The sequence below is a fragment of the Pipra filicauda genome, unplaced genomic scaffold, assembly GCF_003945595.2.
Source record: "Pipra filicauda isolate LSUMZ 115617 unplaced genomic scaffold, ASM394559v2 scaffold28_size6257848_pilon, whole genome shotgun sequence".
In the NCBI taxonomy this organism is placed as follows: Eukaryota; Metazoa; Chordata; class Aves; order Passeriformes; family Pipridae; genus Pipra; species Pipra filicauda.
Genome location: NW_024104409.1, coordinates 2,296,965 through 2,316,999, shown reverse-complemented (window position 1 = coordinate 2,316,999; position 20,035 = coordinate 2,296,965). Strand labels below are relative to the sequence as shown.

The 20,035-nt window shown below is 44.6% G+C and overlaps 1 protein-coding gene across 1 annotated transcript in view; it reads right to left on the bottom strand.

Annotated features, from left to right (window-relative positions):
* Positions 1 to 9,761, bottom strand: part of SIAH3 (siah E3 ubiquitin protein ligase family member 3) — a 45,505-nt gene extending 35,744 nt beyond the window's left edge. Inside the window, exon 1 of the mRNA XM_027720322.2 lies at positions 9,370 to 9,761. Coding sequence (XP_027576123.2) covers positions 9,370 to 9,504 — 135 coding nt within the window. The 5' untranslated portion in view covers positions 9,505 to 9,761. The remainder of the gene's footprint in view (positions 1 to 9,369) is intronic.
* Positions 9,762 to 20,035: the final 10,274 nt, after the last annotated feature.

The window sequence follows — 20,035 nt, the reverse complement described above, 5'->3', positions numbered from 1 at the left end:
CCCTGTGCTGATCCTTGGATTCCCAAGTGTGTCCCACATGACCTTCTGTCTGCCTTCTTTGTTCTTTTCAGATATGTTTTTCTGATATTACTTTGGTTTGGTCATTGTTGAGGCAAATGTTTGAAGATTGCTGTTGACACCTTTAGACTGCTGTGCCTCTCTGTACACATCACGTTCTGTTTTTATACAGTACTGCAGCATTAGAAATCTCCTTGAAAGTTTCCTTTTTGGGAGTGGAAAGAAGATTGTGTTACCTGAACCTGTGTAAAATAGTAATGAATACTTGGTGGTACTGTGCCCAACCTTTCTGGCTTTATATTAAGGAGACAATTATCATACTTGGTTTTTCTTTTGCATAAGTCAAAGGAACTGTACAGTATCAGTGGAGTTTATTTAATTTAACTTCAGTTAGACAAAAATGACATATCCATTCCAAGCTAGTCTTCTGCCTCCCTTGATTGTTGGTGGCAAGAAAAACAGTCTGTCTTTGAGAACAATGAATCTCACTAATTGTAGATTTGAAAGGATGTTGCACCACAGAGGGATCTTCAGGTCTCAGGTAGGACAAACAGGGAATTCACAGTACTGCCCCACAAGCAAAGCCTGGCTCCACTAACCTGTGATGTGCCTTTTCATACCATGGGAGTCCATCCAGCATGGATAGCACATCTCTGCTTGCAACGAAGTATCCTCAGGTGATACTGCTGTCCTTGCAATGCAGCAGTCAGACATTCCTATTGAAGAGGATGTCTTTGGGCTTCCCTCTTCAAAAGAAATGGGTAAGTTTGCTGAAGTCCATCAGGTTTTCCATATGGTCTTTTGCTGGATCAAGTTCGATAATTTCCAGAATAAGTATGTCTGACTAAAAGTCTGCTCCTGCAAAACATTTTTTTCTGCCTATGCACGTGCTTGACAGTGAACCCCTGAGTGTTCTTGCTGAGGTCAAGGTACTGCCATGATCACCCCACTTGCCACCATCCTGCTGTTCCCATTTCACCCTCTCATTTTTGCAAAGCCTGAAGGTGACCATAAGTCTCCCCTTATCTCAGCTGCCCTATGTAATCATTGTGTGGTGGTCATTTACTCCATTTTCACGCTTATTACTTTGCTTATTTTCCACATGGCAGTTCCTAAGAGTGGAAGAACATTTCCATCCTCTGCTGATGTGGTTTTCTGGTCTGTAGTATCCGCCTCCTTGCTCATCTATAGCATTTGTTTTCTGCACAAGGAGACATTACCAATTTAATCTTTTTCTGTCTTATTTATGCTCCATTTCTCTGTTTCGTTTTACATTTCAGCTGGCATTTGATGAGAAAGAGTGTGTGATCTTGTGTTTAAGATATTCACAAGGACACGTGTCTCTTCTCCACTATGCATTTACTAGGGGTTGATGGGCATTTCAACAGCCACTCTGGAGCTTAATATTTCCGCGTGTGAAATACTGATGCCTAAGGCGTCAATACCAATAACATCACTAAAGCTCTTCAAATGATTTTTTTTTTTTACTGGGGAGGCCAATCTGGAAGTGAAAAAGAGTTTCAGTTTGGATCAGTTCAGAATGAAATTGCTATGGAAGAAAAGGCTAGAACTGAAAGCATTTCATCTGGTATGGAAATAGCTGGTTAATATCTTCACAAAGTTGTTTCAAACATTTCTGCCTTTAAAAAAAACCCACCAAAATAAACACACAGAGTACTCGGAGGTCTCTGCTGTTCTCCTACAGGGATGCTTTCATGGTATTGAGGAGACTAAAGGAGAGAGCTAAAGATAAATCCATTAATGTTATATAAGATGCTCAGAAGTGCCTCTAAATAAATAAAAGTGCTTCTAATTGTACACTGTGTATGTGTACAATTTATTGGCAGTGCCAGGACACATTTCCCTCTTTGGAGAATGCTGTGGGAGAGCTGAGCTGGAGTGTTGCAGGTGGTTATTAGCAGCAGGTCACCCTGGAGATTTTCAGATCTCCAGATGCAACTGAAATTTTTCCATTCAGCACAGCCCTCAATAATCCCAATGGGTAAGAGCCTTGCGGGAGGTTCTGAAAAACAACTGAGGCCACGCCCCTGCCCAGCTGCTTGCTCCTGCTGCATTGAAGAAGGGATGTGTGCCTACTTTGGCAGTGCACACAACAGACTGCCAGCTTAAATCCACACTGAAAGTGGATTTGCTTTGCCACACCAAAGCAGAGGGAAGATATTCTCTTTTACCAGATGGTGTGATCATTATCATGGTTCACTATACTGGGTGGACAGCAAGTGCTGTGGCTCCTTCAGTTGGACCTGCTTGCTCGAGCCCTACTCCAGTGCATAATGGCAACTAGGTTTTGTAGGCATGTAGAACACTTGACTTCCTTGCTTGAGCTACATCCAGAAGTGGTGAAAGCAATGGTTTGCTGCCTTTTGTAGCTTTCTTTATCTTGCCAATGACTGTTTTAAAGTGAGACTTTGTCTGTCAATGGGGAAATTGGTGGCACCAAACAAGCTGAAGATTGAATGATTGTAATTTCTTCTGAAAGAGCTTACAGGAAAATAAGAGTTCCAAAGTTAGTGATGCTTTCCTTTCAGCAGGAGCAGAAAAGCCCCAAATTAGCGTATTGAACAACAGATGAGGAGAATCTTTTGCTTTGAGGCTTTGGTACAGCAGGGAATGGGAAGCATGAGAAGGAACAATAACACAGAAGAAAAGGTACTTAACAAAAAGAGGCAAGCCATGGAAAGAAAGAAAAATAATGCAGTCTGATAAGGTGGTTGTCTGAACATCCATGCTTTCCATTTCCAAATACACCATGCATACGTAGGTTGGCTGGGAAGTTGCTGTCATGTTCAGCCATACCCAAGTGGAAACTTTAGGCTCTACGCAGCTCCACCAGAAGCTGAACATGGTGGCTCAACTCTGCCCACTTCTATTGCAAAAATCACAACAGAGGCAGGTCCAGCATATTGCCTCCAAAGGACAAGTATTATGGCTTTTAAACAGCATAGGAAAGCCAAAACCCTGGGAAGATAGGGCACAGACACAGTAGCTCCTTTCCCTCATTTTACCAGAGCTCTTTGGGATCTGATATGCTTCTTTAAACACAGTTGCTTGGATTACTTAAGAACCTCAGATTTTTTCTGAGAAAAAAAATGAAATTTCTATGTCCCCCAGCTAAGTGTGCTGTGAGTTCTTGGATACCAGGAGAGAATCCTAATGGTTAAACAAAAAATTATACTCTTTTTAAATTCTGACTTTGAGGCAAAATCCATGGTAGCTGGGAACCTGGACTAGGACTTTATAGGACTTGAGGGCTTGTGGGAATGTCCAGGGGTGACTTCCATCTGCTGGGAAGCTGATTGAGACCTTGCTGCTGATTTCATGTAATCAAGGCTTATATTAAAACACCCCTCTTTTCTCTGCACCCTCTGTGTTAGCCATAGCAATTCATTTGGGGCAGTATTTCTCCTGAGGGAGTTATTTGGGCCATTATGTCTAACCCAGAGGCTGCACTGAGAAATTCCTGATATACTGAGCCATATCAGAGTGGGTGGATTACAAAATGATATTTGGCAATATCTGATGGCTACTTCTCACCCTGCTGTCAAACATCCTGTCAAGGGGAGAGAGATTTCTCTACTATTAAAATAACAGCACCATCTTCCATTGATAACATCTGTCTTCAAAAGTCCTGCATCCAGGTGGGATTTATTGTCAAGTCATAGAATCCTAGAATAGTTGAGTTGGAAGGCGCCTTCTGAAGGTCATCTAGTTCAATCCCACTGCAATGAGCAGGGATGTCTTTGACTAGGTCAGGCTGCTCAGAACCTTGTCCAACTTGACCTTGAATGTTTCCAGGGATCGGGTATCCACTACCTCTCTGGGAAAACTGCCAGTGTTTTACCACCCTTATCGTAATAAAACTTCTTTCTTATATCTAATCTAAATTGATCCTTCTTCAGTTTAGAATCATTAGCCCTTGTGCTATTGCCTCAAATTCACCCTCAAAATCAAATGTGGGTAGGAAAGGACTCAATGCCTACCCACTGTATCCCTTCTCTGGAGCTGCAGCATAACAGGCAGGACCAGTTAACAGTGGGAATTAATTTTCGGCAGTGGGTTTGGGGTGGGAGGTGAGAGAAGGAAGCCAGAGCCTATTAACGCAGAAACTTCTGAAGTGGGAGCTCTTTCCCTCCTTCTCCCAAGGAGACATTGTAGTTGATATTCTGTGAGACCACACTGAAGCTCAGAGCTGTCCTGCTTTGCAGCATGCTTGGAGTAATGTCCATGCTGCCCTGTGTTGTAGTCCCATGGCTTGTGCAGGTGCAGGGATCTGCAGGCTTAAGGTTAATGGTTTACTGGATAGAGGAGTTCCTGGGACCAGGTAGCAGCAACAAGTGGAGAGTTCCTGAGGAGAGCTGCCAGAGCATGCTATGCCTCACCTCTGCAGAGCACCATTATGCTCACATCTGCAGGACAGACTGAGGCTTCTAGAGTGCTCGTGGCCAACTCAAGTTCCAGTTTTGCCTGCTGAAAGCCCTTCAAACAGAGGCAGGGCTGAAGGAGGGCTGTCAAAGCACTACCTGCTGCTATTCACATCCCTACAAAAGGATTTAAAAGTCTGAGGTGCCCAGTGCTTACACAGCCTGTCCTACAGCCAGGATGGGACATAGGCACCTTGCCAGGAGCCCAGGTTTGCAGGCAGCAGTGGGTATTGCAGGTCCTCTCGACACAGCCGTCACAACCCTGCTGGACACTGGGGCCAAATGCCACTTAGTCCCCAAATCATAGCCCTGCAGGGGAGATTTGAGGGTGTTTGGGCTGAGATGGTGGCAGAGGACATCTGGGGGTTGTTAGCAACAGGTTTCAAAGTCACTCTCCTCCCTCCAAACAAATAAATCTCATGGGGGTGTAATGCATCATAGCACTTTAATCCTACTGGGGATAAAGTGGATTATAATGCTATTTAGCTGGCCACTGCATGCAGAGCCAAACTGTTGTAACATGATTCAAATCCCTTCCCTAAGTCAGAGCAGATTTGCTTTTTGATTTAAAAAATTGCTAAATGACATCTTGGCCCCATAAACCATGTTACGATCCTTTTCAAATATAAGATTGAACTATTTATATCCTCATTTGAATATGCTTCTTTTGTAATTCAGCAAGTTCTTTGAAGTTCTACAGAGGTGGAGATCAGTGTTTTTTACAAGAGCATTGTAAACACACATTTTTACTCTTTATAAGAACATTTTTCACACTCCCCAAAGAGTTAAAGTTGTGTGTAAAAAGCCAGTAACTCCTTGAATGAAGATCTGTTTTATCCAGCCGTATGCAGCATCTTGCCAAGCATCGGCACCTGGCTGAGCTGTGATTGCACTGCAGTCCCCTGCTGTGTGCGGCTGGTTTTGGGGACAGGGACTGTTGCCAGCTAAGGAGTGAGGACAACCTCCCACACCTTCAGCTTCTTCGCAGGGTGCAATTAGCAGTGCTGGGGAGAATTGCTATTAACAAAGGGGGAAGTGTGCAGGAATTCATTGAGCCTCATTTCTGCGGGATCAGCAAACCCTGCTCATTTTTTCCATGCACATGGAGCACCTTAAAACTTTCGCTTCACATTGGGACCTGCAGCCAGTGGCATAAACGGTGTTCCTTCAATTAATACAGCCTTGGAGGGAGCATCCACTTGGCTGAGGAGCTCTATTGCCTGACTGTGTCTCTCCAAGGGGAGATGTCAGGTTGACCACACACTTGAATGGAAACAGGTTACAAGGTAATGCATATAATATGATCGAGGACGAAGGTGACCTATGGAAGTGCGGTAAATAAGTGGTTTTCTCTGCTTGGCAAGTGAATTTTGATCCCAGTGTAGTATTGTGCTGTAAGATGCTGCTGCTATGTCTGGGAAACCTCATGGGAGGACAAAGAGCAGAAAGCGGCAAGAAGGACAAAGAGGCTCTGGAATACCTCCCCCCCTCATTCATACTCCTGACAAACCATCGAAACAGTGGGAGACATTTGCAAAATTGTCTTTCTTGTGTCAGGAATTGTCTTAGCCTGTGTCAGGCTGTTGTGCACAGGGAAAACAGCAGCAGATCAATAGAGGTGTCTGTGCTGACACTTCTACCGTCTTGCCCTTTAAAAAACACTGAAACGCTCATCAGCCTTCCCAATTAATGAGCCTTTCAGTGGGAAGAAATACATGGGTTTCTTTCCAAGTGTGTGTTTCTCTACCAACCTCTGGACCTCTCCTAAAAGAAGAAGTAAGTGATGGGCTCTGGTCATGGTCAGAGGTCCAGGCTGTGATTATGATGACAGCTTGCTGACATAACTTTACAAGAGAGTCCCCTTGGTCCAGCTGTGGGTCTGTGACAGCAGAAGCTAGTGCAACCTTTCCCTGGAGGGTACCCTGCCCTCTGCTGCTCACCAAATGCTTTACGTGATGCCAAGTCTCTAACATACATATGTGACCACCAACCATGGCTCCTCCAGAGTGGGCTGGATCCCACTATCATCCCTGAACACTCCCTTGGAAGTGGAAGGAGCAAGAATGGAGGTCCTGCTGCAATTTGACTTTAATGGAGTTATGTGCATTGGCACTGACTGAAGACCTGACCTGCGTGAAGGATGTCAGTGAGCATCATCACAGCAGAGTATGATGCCTGTCATTTATCATTTGCACCAATCAACCAGGAGCCCCCTTGCACCAGTGTTGTAGAGATACAGAATAAAATAATCCCTTTGCAAAGAGCTTACAGTTTTGGAGTTAGCACAAACACTTAAGCCTTGAAGAGAAGGGAGAGAAATGACATTGCTTCTAGCCCTTGTTTCCTAGCAGGCTTGTATTCATCGACTGCAAACCTTAATACAGATTTCACTCCACTTGTCAATTGTTAAGATAGATTTGGGGACTGTCAACAAAATGTTACAGTTGAAATGACCCAGGTAGAAATAATAGACTATGAAACATACAGCCATAATACTGTAAAGCAGCACAGAGGAACACATTTGGCCCTTCCATGTTTAATGGTCCTTCAGGCGTCATTTGAGAGCAACCACAGCCCCCCTGTGTATCCCTGGGGGAGAAGTGGGCACCCAGAGAAGCTGGCTCATCTGGCTTGTGTCTGACACCAGGTTTTGGACAAGGTGCCTTGCTTACTCAGAGCCAGCTGATGCTGGCCCACAGGCTGCTTTGGGTGGGAACTGATACTGTCACGCTGGGCACAAAGGGGTCCAATCCACCCGTCTTCTCTGGGTCCTGCCACAAAGTGATGATTCATTCCTTACAGAGCTCATGGGAAACGAAACTGAACACCTGGGGAGTAGATCAGAGCTAAAGCCCACTGTATTTATGTAGCTTGATGTGCGCTGGGTAACTTGGGAGTACTTTCAAAGCATCTTTCACTTTACAGAGAGATGGGTTTTCCAGAGCAGAGAGCTTTCTTGTCAGCTTGTCTATCTATAGGGTGTCTCAACAGGCTCCTGTGAAGAAACACTAGCTGTAGGGTTCCTAATGTAACTTTATCAGGAGAGCAATTCCTACCCAGGTCAAGATAATTCTTACTGGGGCTTCGCTAACACATCAGACCTTTTCCTAGAGGGTCTTGTTTGTTTCCAGGAGAGTTTTGTGTCCAATGTCTGCATTCAAATTATTCAAATCCAAGGCAGTATCAGGATTATTCATCTCTCTACTGGGCTCTGGGTCTGAGCAGTGAAGAGCTTGGCCATGGCGGATTTTAGTAAACCGAAATGCCCCATGAGTTTAACACTGAGTAACAGTCACCAACTTTTTTTTGTATGCTCAAAGATAAAATGCTGCAGCTCCTACAATATGAAATCTGCAACTCGGGAGGACCTGAAATGATAAACTCAGGTCTAGTCTTAGATACCAGTGGAGCAGTAGTCACCCCTCAGTGTGCTTCTGGTGTCTCATCAGACAGTTCCACTGGCACTAAAACTGTGTTGTGACCTTCAATAACCTTTTTTTCTGCTCAAAATTTTTTTTATTAATTAAAATTATAGATGAAAGTAGCAGGAGACAGTCACATAAAAGGAGTTGAGCACAGAAGCATTCACTTACAAAATCCCCCCATGTACTTAGGAATGCAGTTATTTCTTTTATCCATTCAGACAATCAGATTCTTTCAGATAATGAGAGGGCTGTGCAGTTTTAACTCAGCTTGTGTTGACGGAGGAGTGCAATGCTGGGAGAGGAGTGCCTGCACTCAAGCAGTTCATCCCCTGTGAGTGCCTGCCCCAGCCGGCAGTGCTTAGAGCACAGCCTCGCGGGGAAATCCTCCTGGAGCTGGCACTCTGCTGGAAATGACCTCTTCCTGCCTGAGCGCAGCCTGAAACTGGAAATATAACTGTGGGAAACATGCCATTCTGGGGGAGCGATGCTGCTCTGAAAAGGGATTTACCCCATCAATAGACCTCCCATGGACCTGTAGCTCAGGAAAGATGCTCCCTGCAACCCCTCCAAGTACCTCACAGGGACCGTAGCAGAGACGAAAATAAGTTGTCCTGAATTAAATTAATTTCTGAGCTTGTGTCAGGATAGCAGAGCTACCTCACAGGTCAGGACCACAAGGACTGACCACAAAACAGAAACCACTTCATTAAAGTTGGTCATTCACTACAGCTTTAAAGTAATTAAAGCCTCCTGATTGCTTTCTCCCCCTGCTGCTTCTTTTCTACTAGAAACATGAAGGCTCTGATATAGATGGAGCTGTTGACACTTTGTCAGTGGAAATCCAGAGCTGTCTGAGTAAGAGAAATGTTTTATGGGGACTATAAATAGTTTTGCATTAAAGCAAATGTATTCTTCCACCTAAAATAGAATCACCTTGCAAACAGCTAAAGGACGCTTTCAGCACCAGAGGAACACCTTCAGACTCCCCTCAGGAGACAGAAACAGCCTTTTTCCCCTGAAAGAGCAAACAACAGCAGTGAAAATGCCTCTGCTGCCACCTCCCCTGTTCCTTTTCCCCACTGCCTGGTAGCATCCCTCTGTGCTTAGTTGCCATCCTGGGAGACCACCCAGCATCCTTTCACCAAAAAAGGGATGTTAATTAATCTAAGTAACTTTTCCAATAATTTTTTACTACATGCTTGCAACATGCCTGCTCATTATGTGGGTGAAAGGGATGAGAAAACTTTGGGGAGAGGGAGCAGCGACTTCCCACAATCACTCAGAGCAGTGGGTTGCTTCTCCTTTGCTCCAAAGGGAATCATGCATTCAGACAATACAAACATCCTCTCTGCCAGGGCTGCAATGTGTTAACAACATTCTCCTCTTGCTGCCAGAGCATAATTTCATTCTCTATGGAGAAACACGGGTGCTGGTGGTGGGGAAGACAAGGAGGTGTTAGAAGAAAAAATATATTTTTAACTCACCTTGAGGCTATGTGTTGGGTTGACGACACAGACAAGTTGCCCGGCAGCTGAGAAAACCCTCTTTGCCTTGTAGTGCTGAAACCGCAGGTGAATAAGATCTAACACAGCCCCAAAGCACTGGGTGAAGAAAAGCATCACAACTTTTGGCGTTGCTGCTGCTGCTGCTGCTGCTGGCAGTGGGCAGGGGAAACAGTCAGGGAGCCCCTGAGTCCTTGAGCCCGGGGAGGGAGTGCAGTTGGAGAGAGCTACTCTCCAGCACAGCTTAGCATGCCTTCATATTCATCATCAAAATAAGACGGGAAGAGGTTTGCAGCAGCGGGGCGGCCAATGGAAAGGACAGAAATGTTATCCTTGAGGTCCGGAGACAGCCAATAACAAATGCCTCCCCTCCAGAAACTCCCTGATGAATTGAGCCTGGCGGAGAATGTATTATTGAACATTACCATACATCAGCACATTGCATTTATCTTGTGATTACAGCCAGTCATACGTAAGGCTGTGGAGATATGCAGGCAAAATTGATTGCTTAACATCTCCATTTATTAATTGCCTTAATTTAACAAAGGAGCAGTTGGATACCAAAGCTACATGTAAGGCATAAGGAAGAACCCTACCAGTGAAACTGTTAGAAAGTAGCAAAAATAGGTTAAGCAGACTATGTTTTACTGAGGGAGAGAAATCAAATATGCAAAGAGAGTCACAGTTCCTTGCAGCGGTTAAGCAGAAGTAGAGCTTGCTACATAAATAGATTCACGTCTGTGCATTCACAGGCTTCAATTTGGATTTTCACCACTCTGAAGTTTTCTGAATTTTATATTCTGCTACTTTACAAGGGTCTCAGCACACAAATAACATTTCCCCCATCACTAAAAATAGGAGAGGTCACATCTCTGCTCTGGTGCAACTTGGAATAACTACATTTAGAGTCAGTGATGTTTTCCTGATTTACACTTGCTGGTGTAAATCAGGTCTGATCAGGTCTGTTGGACAAAAAACATGGTAATTACTGGATGCTGGAACTATGAGAGCATAAAAAGGCACAGAGCATGCTTCTAAAAATAATGAAATACGTGATGCATGAGAGCACACAGAGAGAAACTTGCACTGAGGGAAAAGTGACTTCTAAATCAACAGAATAATTAAACATGCAGAAGGCTTTTGCTTGTCACTCATCTGCATATCGGTGAGCAGGAAATTACAAATTAGCCATTAGATAGTCCTAGGCATTAAAAAGGAATTAGGGAAGTGTAACAAAAATAAACATGCTTTTACATATTATTACCAGTGCATATCTCTGTTGGTGGGCAGGGATCCCTCTCGAGCCATTGAGTCTCATTAAACTTGAGTCCCTGTAACTGGGTTTTCCAGGAGGTGACTGCAGCTGAGGGAATCAGACAGCACATTCATTTCATGGGACAATCCTGTGTGATATGTTGCTCTGCTTGTTAATAAATCAAAGAGAGTTAATTTAATTAGCTCTCTGCCAGAACTTCCTATCAGGGTGCTATTTAGGCTTGCTAGCTAAGTACTCCGATGGCTTATTTAGCCTTGGTAATCCTTTTTCCCTTCAAAGCAGAACAGAGAAAAGTAGCTTTTCTTTAATTTTTTTTTTTCTTTTTAAATGTGAGCCCCATGCTGGGGGCGACACTGCTGCTGCGGACAGAGCAGCCCCTGTAAAGCGCAGGAATTAGCCTGGGACTGTATTGTCACAACTGCCTCTTCCTAAATCAATACTGCAATTCTGGTTCTGCCAGACTGCAGAGAACCTGTGCATTAAAAAAAAAAAAAAAGGAGGCCTGAGTAGATAAATAAGTGAAAATTGTGAATGCTGGAACAGCTGATTACACAAGTCCCCCAAAAAACATTAAGGATGGAAGGAGTATGTATCTCTCAGTTCTTAACATTTGGTTGTAAATGAGAACTGGAGATAATTATTGCAGTGCTGAGTGACACTTTGAGAATGTGTTTTTTTTTCCATTCCCAAAGTAACTGTGAGCATCCAGCTATTTATTATTTGTTTCTTCCTGATTTGTAGTTGGTAGCTGCACAAATACTTTATACTAGGAAATTTCAGTCTGCAAGTTACCAGTGCAAGTATTCTGCCTTAAATGAGCAAAACGTCCTCGCTATTTACTCTGGTTATTGCCACCTGAATTCCTGGAGATTAATTCTGTTTGACTGATTGACTCAACTGAATGACTAGACTTAGGGGGCACCCCCATATCCATGGGCAACAGAGATTGAACCCCTTATCCCTGCTGTCCAGATAGTCTCACGGCTCTGGCAGTTCCACAGTCCAGCCCCCTTGAGACCCAGCTACTTTCTGGGGGTTGGTAGGAGAGGTGTCCCTGATCCCACAGGTGCATAGGAGGATCTTCAATCTAAATATACATCCATGCGTCTGGGCTAGTATACAAAACGGGTTGTTGTTCTTCAAAGCAAAGACTACCTTCAGGGATGGTGAGGGACCTTTGCAATGCCCAAATCCCTGTATACATCTGTGCCCATCTTGCTTGCTATATGTGACCTTCCAAGGAACAACTCTCTGACACCAATATTTGTGAAAAAGGATGAAAATGGGTGTTCAGTACATCTGAAGGTAATTCCTGTTCAGCACATGAGTTCACGTTCATGGGAGCACTTTTTGAAATTGTTTTACTGCCCATATTTTGTCCAGAGGCCTACACACCGCACCTGCTTACAGCATTTCAACACAGGATTTAGCACCTGCTTGACAAGGGACCCAACATCCATTGAGCCACAGCAGCTGGCTGTGCACACAGCTTCACTTGCAAACAAAAGCTCAGCAGTGTGGTCTCGCATGCATGGATGGATCCAGTTCTTTCTTCTCCTTTTGCAAACAGAGGCTCTTGACCAGCATAACCCCATTAACTGGAGTATATGGTGGTCTCATCCAGGCTTGGGGATGCAAGGTCTGCTACCCTACCAGGCCTCAAACCTTGGAGCGTGTCCTTGATGGCATTATTGAGCTGTATGGGGGCAGCCAGAGAGACGAGGAATAAGTTCATGTGCAAGGGGCACGTGGTGAATCCCATTAAATTGCTGGTTACAAATTTCCGGTGACTGCAGCCATTATTTCCAAGATGGTTTATTCTGTAACAGACAAGTGTGAAGTGGCGGAAGTCCATAGGCTAAATCTCCATTAGGATCCAGATTTTGCCAAATTAGCAGCTCAAGTGGCATCACCATAATACACATGGGATTACAGTGCTCTAACAGCTCAGCTGCTGCTGCAACTGCATCAGGTTTGCATGGTAATAGGATCAGCTAGACATAAAAACTGACTGCAGCAGCAATAGCTTTCCAGTTTTTCAGTTTTCCGGTTTTTCAGGTGAAAGGAAAATGCTTGTGGAAACCCTCAAGTGTCTAAGCACTGCGTGACTTGGCAGGATGATAGCCTGAAAGATGCATTGCTCGGTCCAAATACAGCATGAGATTTTGAGTTTCAACGAGTTTTTTTAATCTTTCTGACTGGGCACTTGTAGGGGTGACCATCCTACATGATACTCTCTCTCCCTTCCTGCTCTGCAAGACATTGCAGACATAGCAAACCCAAGCTCCTTTTCATCCTATCTGTATATTTTGCTGACACCCATGGGATGATTCCCATGCAGCTGATATGAGGGTGCTCTCCATTACCAACAGCCATAGGAGAAATGTAACCTGACTTGGACAACATCAGCACTAGTCATTATCCCAAGAACAGGAGAGGCAGATGCTGCTCAGGGTATCACAAGTGTCCATTCAGGCAGCTAACCAGCCTGCTTGTGTGTCCATGTTTCTGACTGCTGGTAGGACTTCTGGCAAGGCTGGCTGGTGTGGGATGTACTCTGGCTCCACTGTTTATATTTCCTTGGGAAAGGAGCCAGACCAATCTAACCGGCCACTGCCCTCTAGCAGGGACAGCCTGCATGGGCACCTTGGTGCAGGGAAGGATCCCTCTTACATTTTCATCCTTGCCTTCTAGGGATGTTAACTGGGTGTTTAAATGTGTCACTGCCTCCATCTAGCTAAGGTTCATTTTCTGCCAGGGGCTGGAGGAGCAGGATCCATGCCAATTAGGCACTGCTCCCTTGCGTGTCTACATCTGAGTGCATCAGCCCAGCTCCTTTTATAGTTCTTTATAGTGGGGGGAATAGGGCACACTAAGGGTGCATTTCCTTTGACCTGACTGGGGCATCAGGCAGTTTCTGCATCCTTTGAATGCAAACAATGTACAAAGCTTCCTGTGTTCTCCCAGGTCTCACAGCAGTTTTTGAGGAGAGATGTTTGCACTGTTAGTTATCATTTTCCTCTGTTGTCTTTTAAGCAGGAACATAAGAAAAAGTCTCACTAGTTCAGCGCAATGATCCCTCCAGCCCAGCCCCCTGTCCCCAGCAGTGATTACAGGAGATGCCATTTTGAACTGGCTCATGGGCAGGGACCACCATCTGCTGTCCATTCTGTTGGTATTTCCTAAGCACTTACAACTGTCATCTTGCGACATTACAGGGCACATCTCTAGAGAAGCAGAACCTTTTGGAAGAAGAAGCAACTTTTAAAACTGGCAGAAGAGTTGCAGCCCTCCAGGCTGCCCCCTGTAAAGTACATGTAACTTCATACTGACTGCTTTGTGCTTTGACTGGAGCCCATCCTTTCCAAAAAGCCTGGCTTTGAAGATTCCTTTGAAGGAGACCAGTGGTACCTCCTCCTAAGTTCTAAGTTCTTCCAAAGATTATTTATCTTCATCACTAGCATTTTTTATCTGTTTTTCCAGTCTGAATTATTTTCCTGCATGAGCTTCTGCCTTCATAAAGTCATTGTGCTTTCCCTCACTGTGAACTGGGGCAGCCTCTGTCGTCACAGACTTTCTCCATGTGAAGACATAGTTTTGCCTAAAACCTCCATCAGCAAACCCAATAGACAGATAGGGTTTCCTTTGCAAAGCACCTTTCTTGACCAAGATCAGGTCACTCTTGCAGCTTCTCCATGCATGTCCTCTACCTCCTCCTCCGCTCTTGTCAAGCCTTGTCCGCTTCTCACCTCCAATGAGTACAGAAGCAAAAAGACCCATTTGGCTCACAGTGTCATGGTGCTCTGGTTACAGGTGTGACATGTCTGCTCCTTTGGGTCTCCATTCCCACGCTTCCACTTCACATGCAGGGCAGATTTGACACCACTCAGTGCAGCCACAAGGGAGACAGAGCTGCTTGTGGACAGGGAGGAGAAATGCAGATCTCCCTGGAAAATGCATGGAGGTACTCCCTCTTCTCATCTTTTTTAGTGTCTATGATGATGAGAGGTGAGAACATCAGCAGATCTTTTTTCCTGTTTTTTAAAAATCAGCTGTTTTTTCAAAAGCAAAGTACTGCCAAAAGTTGTTGGCTTTACCAAAATACTTTATCTGTGGTGGATTATTTTGCCACATATGTTTTCAGAAATCTATTTTGACTGCATGCAGCAATATAAGCCATAGCTGTTCTGAAATTGTACACATGCACTGGAATTGTACACATCAGCAGAAACTGATCTTAAATGTCTCAACAGTTTTTGTTTTCTCCAAAGGACAGCTTTCATTGGACAAGAACTATCAAAAGCAATCTATGAAGCAGTTAAATAACATGCCAATTAAGATATCAGTGACAAATGCCATAGACAGTCTTATGAAACTACAGAGAAAATAGAATTTGCTGAACTTGAACCAATTTTGCAATTCAGAGGTTCTTCCCAGCGTTTCCTGAGTGCTGCCTTCCTCCTCCCTCTGGACAGCTCGCTTTCAACCGTGTGTGGTCATCGCCCCCTGAGCTACTTTGCAACACTGCACATCCAACACCATGACTGGTATAACTGGGGATGCATGCTGCTGCTGTTCACATGTTTGGGCCATGTCTCCCCCATCTGTCACAGAGCAAAAGTCATTTCTACACCCTCTGGCCACCTGCAAAGCATCATCACTGCACAGCTGCTGAGCTGGGCTTTCCTGTTAATCTCCCTTTGGCAGAAACTTACATTTCCCTCTGGTATTGAAGGACACTAATATTCCTTTCAAAGCCATCCTTCCTACATTGATATTAGCAGTACATGAGTTTTCTAGTTGCTGGGTCAGGAGGGGAATTCTTAGTTTCTCCTTGGGGTACCTTTGCTGCCAAGAGAGAAAGGTTTCTGCCTCCACCTTCTTAATTTTGTCCCTTCACACGGCTGCATTAGGTATGCGCTGTCTTCCTCTGCTCGCTTATTAACGGGAGAGTTTATGGCAATATCTCATGCCACTTCTCTGCAAATGTTATACCCGAGAGATCATCTCCTTTAGCGCTCACTAGCAAGCCAGCAGCTCAATAAAGACACTTTACATTTTCATGCTGTTACTAGATAAAATAACTGCCATCATTTCCTATTCATAGTGCTTGTCTGGTGCCTAAATTACCATAAGGACCTATTGCTTTCAATTGCCAGCCTAACAGTGTCCACCAGAGATTCCTGATTCCCCAGGCCATATCACCTGGGTGGATGGACCGTATCTGCCTCAGTTGCCTTGTGTTGGAGAGAAAAAACACCAGCAGCCAGAAGAAATGGATGGAGAAGGCTCCTTTTCCTGCTGAAAGCACAGGCAGTGGCTTATTCAGAGGCAGCCTCTAATGCTGAGTAGGTTTTAAGGGATGGGGAGCTTTTCATTTGCTGGGAAACCTGCCTGAGAGGCTGTCTCTGGCCCCTCTCTTTGCTCCCAGAGGGAACGCTCAGCCAAGGGAAGTGGCAGTGCAGTTGACGCCCTTTTATCTCCTTAGTGTGCTCTAAGTTACACACGCTGGTTTATAATCAGGAGGCTGGGGGCCTCCCTAGGAGCTGCCACAGTCCCAGTGGGCTTTTTTTTCAATCCAACTGCTTTAAAATAAACACAGAGACACACACAAGGGGATGTGCGAAGGACAGACAGGTAGCAGGAATGAGACAGACTTGCTGTGCTCATGTCAAAGGGTGAGAAACTTTTGGGAGTGCAAAGGAGCCCTGATGAACCAGGTACTGCTGTTCCTCACTTCCCCACCAAGGAGGAGGGCCTGGACAAAGCAGAGGTGGAGGGCTGTATCCAAATGACCCAGCAAGACAGAATGAAGTCTCTCCTCTTCTGGGTCACAAGAACGATAAATTATTCAGGCTGGGAATGGTTGAACAAGTGTTTTTATTTCAGACCCCTTTTCTAAATTTCCAATCCCTTTACATGAGAGTCCCTGGGACAGATTACAGCAATATTTTTCTGTGCAGTCCTGGTCCCTGGTGAAACCGGGGTCCACCATCACTATCTGAAGGTCTCGCAAGCTGCCATCTAAAGGCTTGCAGATCCCACTGATGACCAGAGGCCAAGTGGGACATGTAGTCTTTCCAAATCTGTATTTAATAATTTGAAAAATGTGCCTGCCAATGCCAGTGTTTCTGAGGCATTTCTGCAAAGTTCAATTAGCTAATGGCACAGAGATTCAGACTGATGTGGAATGAGAGGCAGTGTTCAGTGCCGAGTGCTGTTAAGAAGATTAATGTGTCCCAGTGTATCACCAGTGGCACCCATCCCACATGAGCTGCACCCAGTAACAGCTTGGAATGCGTCCTTTCCCATCTGCACATGTACCAAAGGCATCCTGGCAGCCGGCAGCATTTTTTCAGCCCACAGATAACTAAGGTTGAGCCCACCTTGGTCAGCAATGGTGCAGGGACCCATCTGCCTAGAAAGTGCACACAAAAAAGGTTGCTCAGCAAGAAGGGCCTCACCTGGAGGACCAGATCCTCTTCCCATGTTCCCCCATGGTGCTCCCATGACATCAGTGGCATTTATAGACAGGTATCTGATGGCAGAATTTTACTTAGACTATTTATTTTACCCTGAAAGATAATCTCAGGAACTAAAAACAGAGGTGGCTCTCCTCTGTTTCAGTCCTCCCTGAAATGAATTTTTGGGCTGTCCTTCAGCTCAATATGCTCTTGTAATTATGCTGATGTCAGTAGAGACAAAGCACACCAATGCCTGCCATTGCCATCTGTCCAGCATGGTGAAAGCCACCCAGCTCCCTCTCGGCTACATTCTGCAGTGACTGTTTCTTTGCATCTGGACTAGTGTCTTGTGAGCCAGAGAGACAGGCTGTGGTGTCCTGAATCCACATCACAGCCCATCTTGCCTTGGCTACCACAGCAAATACCAAGGCAAGAAATACTAGGGAGTGTTGTCCATGTATGACCTCTTTTTACCTTCTCTTTGCATCACAGGTGGAAGAGTAATGCTGTGCAGTGCTTCAGCTGGAAGCATGGACAGGGCAGAGGATGCTGGTAGAGCAGCGGAGGGGGGCAGAAGGCGGGATTTAGGGAGTCAGAAGATGTTCCTATAAATATCAACCTGCCTTGTGTGGTAGAAGGAGGTATGTCTAGAGTTATAAACCTTCATTTCACTCTTTTCTTGGAGCAAGACAGCAAAACTTCCCTTCATGCTGGTGGGCATGTCACCCCACCAAGTCCCTCTGGGCAGGTGGTTTCTCACCAGTATAGGTTTTCTACAGTGCTTGAAGTAAATTTAAAATACATAGCACTGGAAATGACAACAACCAAATGAATATTTGCGGCCACATCACATTCTTGGTTCCCCTGAGGAGAGCAGTTTCAATACTGAGTGTTGCCTGTTTTAGGGCACAGCCACAGGACAGACCTTATTGCTTTTCTTCCTGTGTTTGTAAATTTAACTAAATTAATTTGATTTATATAGCAAATAAATGGGTGATTCTTTCTCCTGGTGTCACACACAATTGTCAAATGGACTGCTCCTGCAGCCACCTCTCCACCAATAATAACAACATCTTTTAGTGGAAAATAATCATTTGAAGGGACAACAGTCCTAATTGCATGATGTCTTAATTTCGGCTCTGTTTTCCAGAGAATAACTAATGTTTTTCAAATGAGATCAGTTATCATCTCTGGGGATACAGCCACCTCCTTCCTGGAATGCTTTTCATGCCGGAGGATGCACATTGAAACCGAGAGCAATATTGTCAGTGCAAATCCCAGCTGACACCACGCATTTCTGGCTGTGATACAGCCAGCTCCTGAGAGGTGAGCAGAGCCTGACCTTGGCGCAGCCAGCAAAGACCAAAGCTGAAAGCTTCCAGCCTGGGATATAGCTCTGCTGCTTTACGCTGAAGGGAAAACTCCCAAAGCCTGGTCTCCAAGATTTTTCCAGCAAAGCGAATGCTTTGAGTTAAACATCTTGATGTGAAAACATCCCTCTGCTGGCAATAATAGCTGAGGGAGCATTCCCAGTGTGATTTGTGTGTAATAGCACTGGGACTAAAACTGCATGCATTGCTCATCATGGCACATCAGAGTCAGGCAGTAATTCAAAGCCTTATTTCCTTTCTTTGGGGGCTCAGTGTTTCAACTGTTTTTTGACATTTTTTACCAAATATCTGGGCCTTCAGTAAAAGTGAGCATCCAGATAGCTCATCATGAAACCCAAAAGCAAGCTATCAAGACCATTCTGACTATGTCTTGACCTATTATCAGAAAACAAACAACTTCCTGCATAACTCTTGCCAGCAATTAGCTAGTGGATAGCAACCCACTCCTCCCCAAGCCCTTCCACCACTGCCTCCTACCCACCCTCAATCAAGGAAAGCCCCACTGAGCAGATGAGCCCTGACCCACAGCCTTGAGGCCACCGCACTCCGGCTCAGGGGGTCTCAGGAGGCTCCCTTCCCGAATGCACACTGGTTTACATTTTAAATGGCAATTTATAAAACCATGATGCAGCTAATGTCGAAAACACGACTTGTTTGAAAGCAATCCCTGTCACACAGCATAACAATGGCATGCCTCAGGGTTTGCCTTGTGTTTTTTTAATGTAAAGATATCAAATGATCAGCTGACTCTCCTGGTGTTATTTCACCTCTCTGTATGAAGCAAGCTCATCGGACACACTTTTCTTAATTTCTCAGCAATCCCACTGAGATTCATTTTTCTCCAGGGTTAAAATATTCCAGGCATTTAAAGTACAAAGCAAATGATTGTATTAAGTTTGCCAGAAGGACTATCAACCTTTTGTGGGTGTAAACAACCCTATTTGAATGATTTGGAAAGGTGGCTGTGATATATTTTTCACTTTCGTTATTTCTTTCGATAGCTTTATAAATGTGCTCTCTACTATCTACAAGCAGTGTACATCTCAATTATATATGACATGTTTGTTTTTAACTAAGAGCAAATCAATAAAGAGACTCCACTTTTTATTTAATGTTACTATTGGATGTTTGTGCACAACAAAAAACCCCCACAAATACTAGTTGAATCATAAAAATCCAAACAGTTGCTTAACAGAGCACAAAAAATAGATGCCAAGCTTTTGTATTTTGGAATTAGATTATAAACCATGCCCCTACATCTGAAATGCAAAGTAGCAGAGCTGGAGGATAAGGCATGAAGCAGCACCTTCACCCCTCTGCCTGTTGGCATGGTGGCTTTGATTTAAAGCTCAAGAGAAGTCATCCTGCCTCGGAGAACACCTACCACCCACCCTGGCCCATGGCCCATCAAAAGAAAGGAGGAGCTGTGACAGATTGCAGTCACAAAGTTCAGACCAGGATTTTTTTCTTTTTTTTTTTTTTTTTAATCCCAATTTCATTCAGCCCCTGATCCAGTG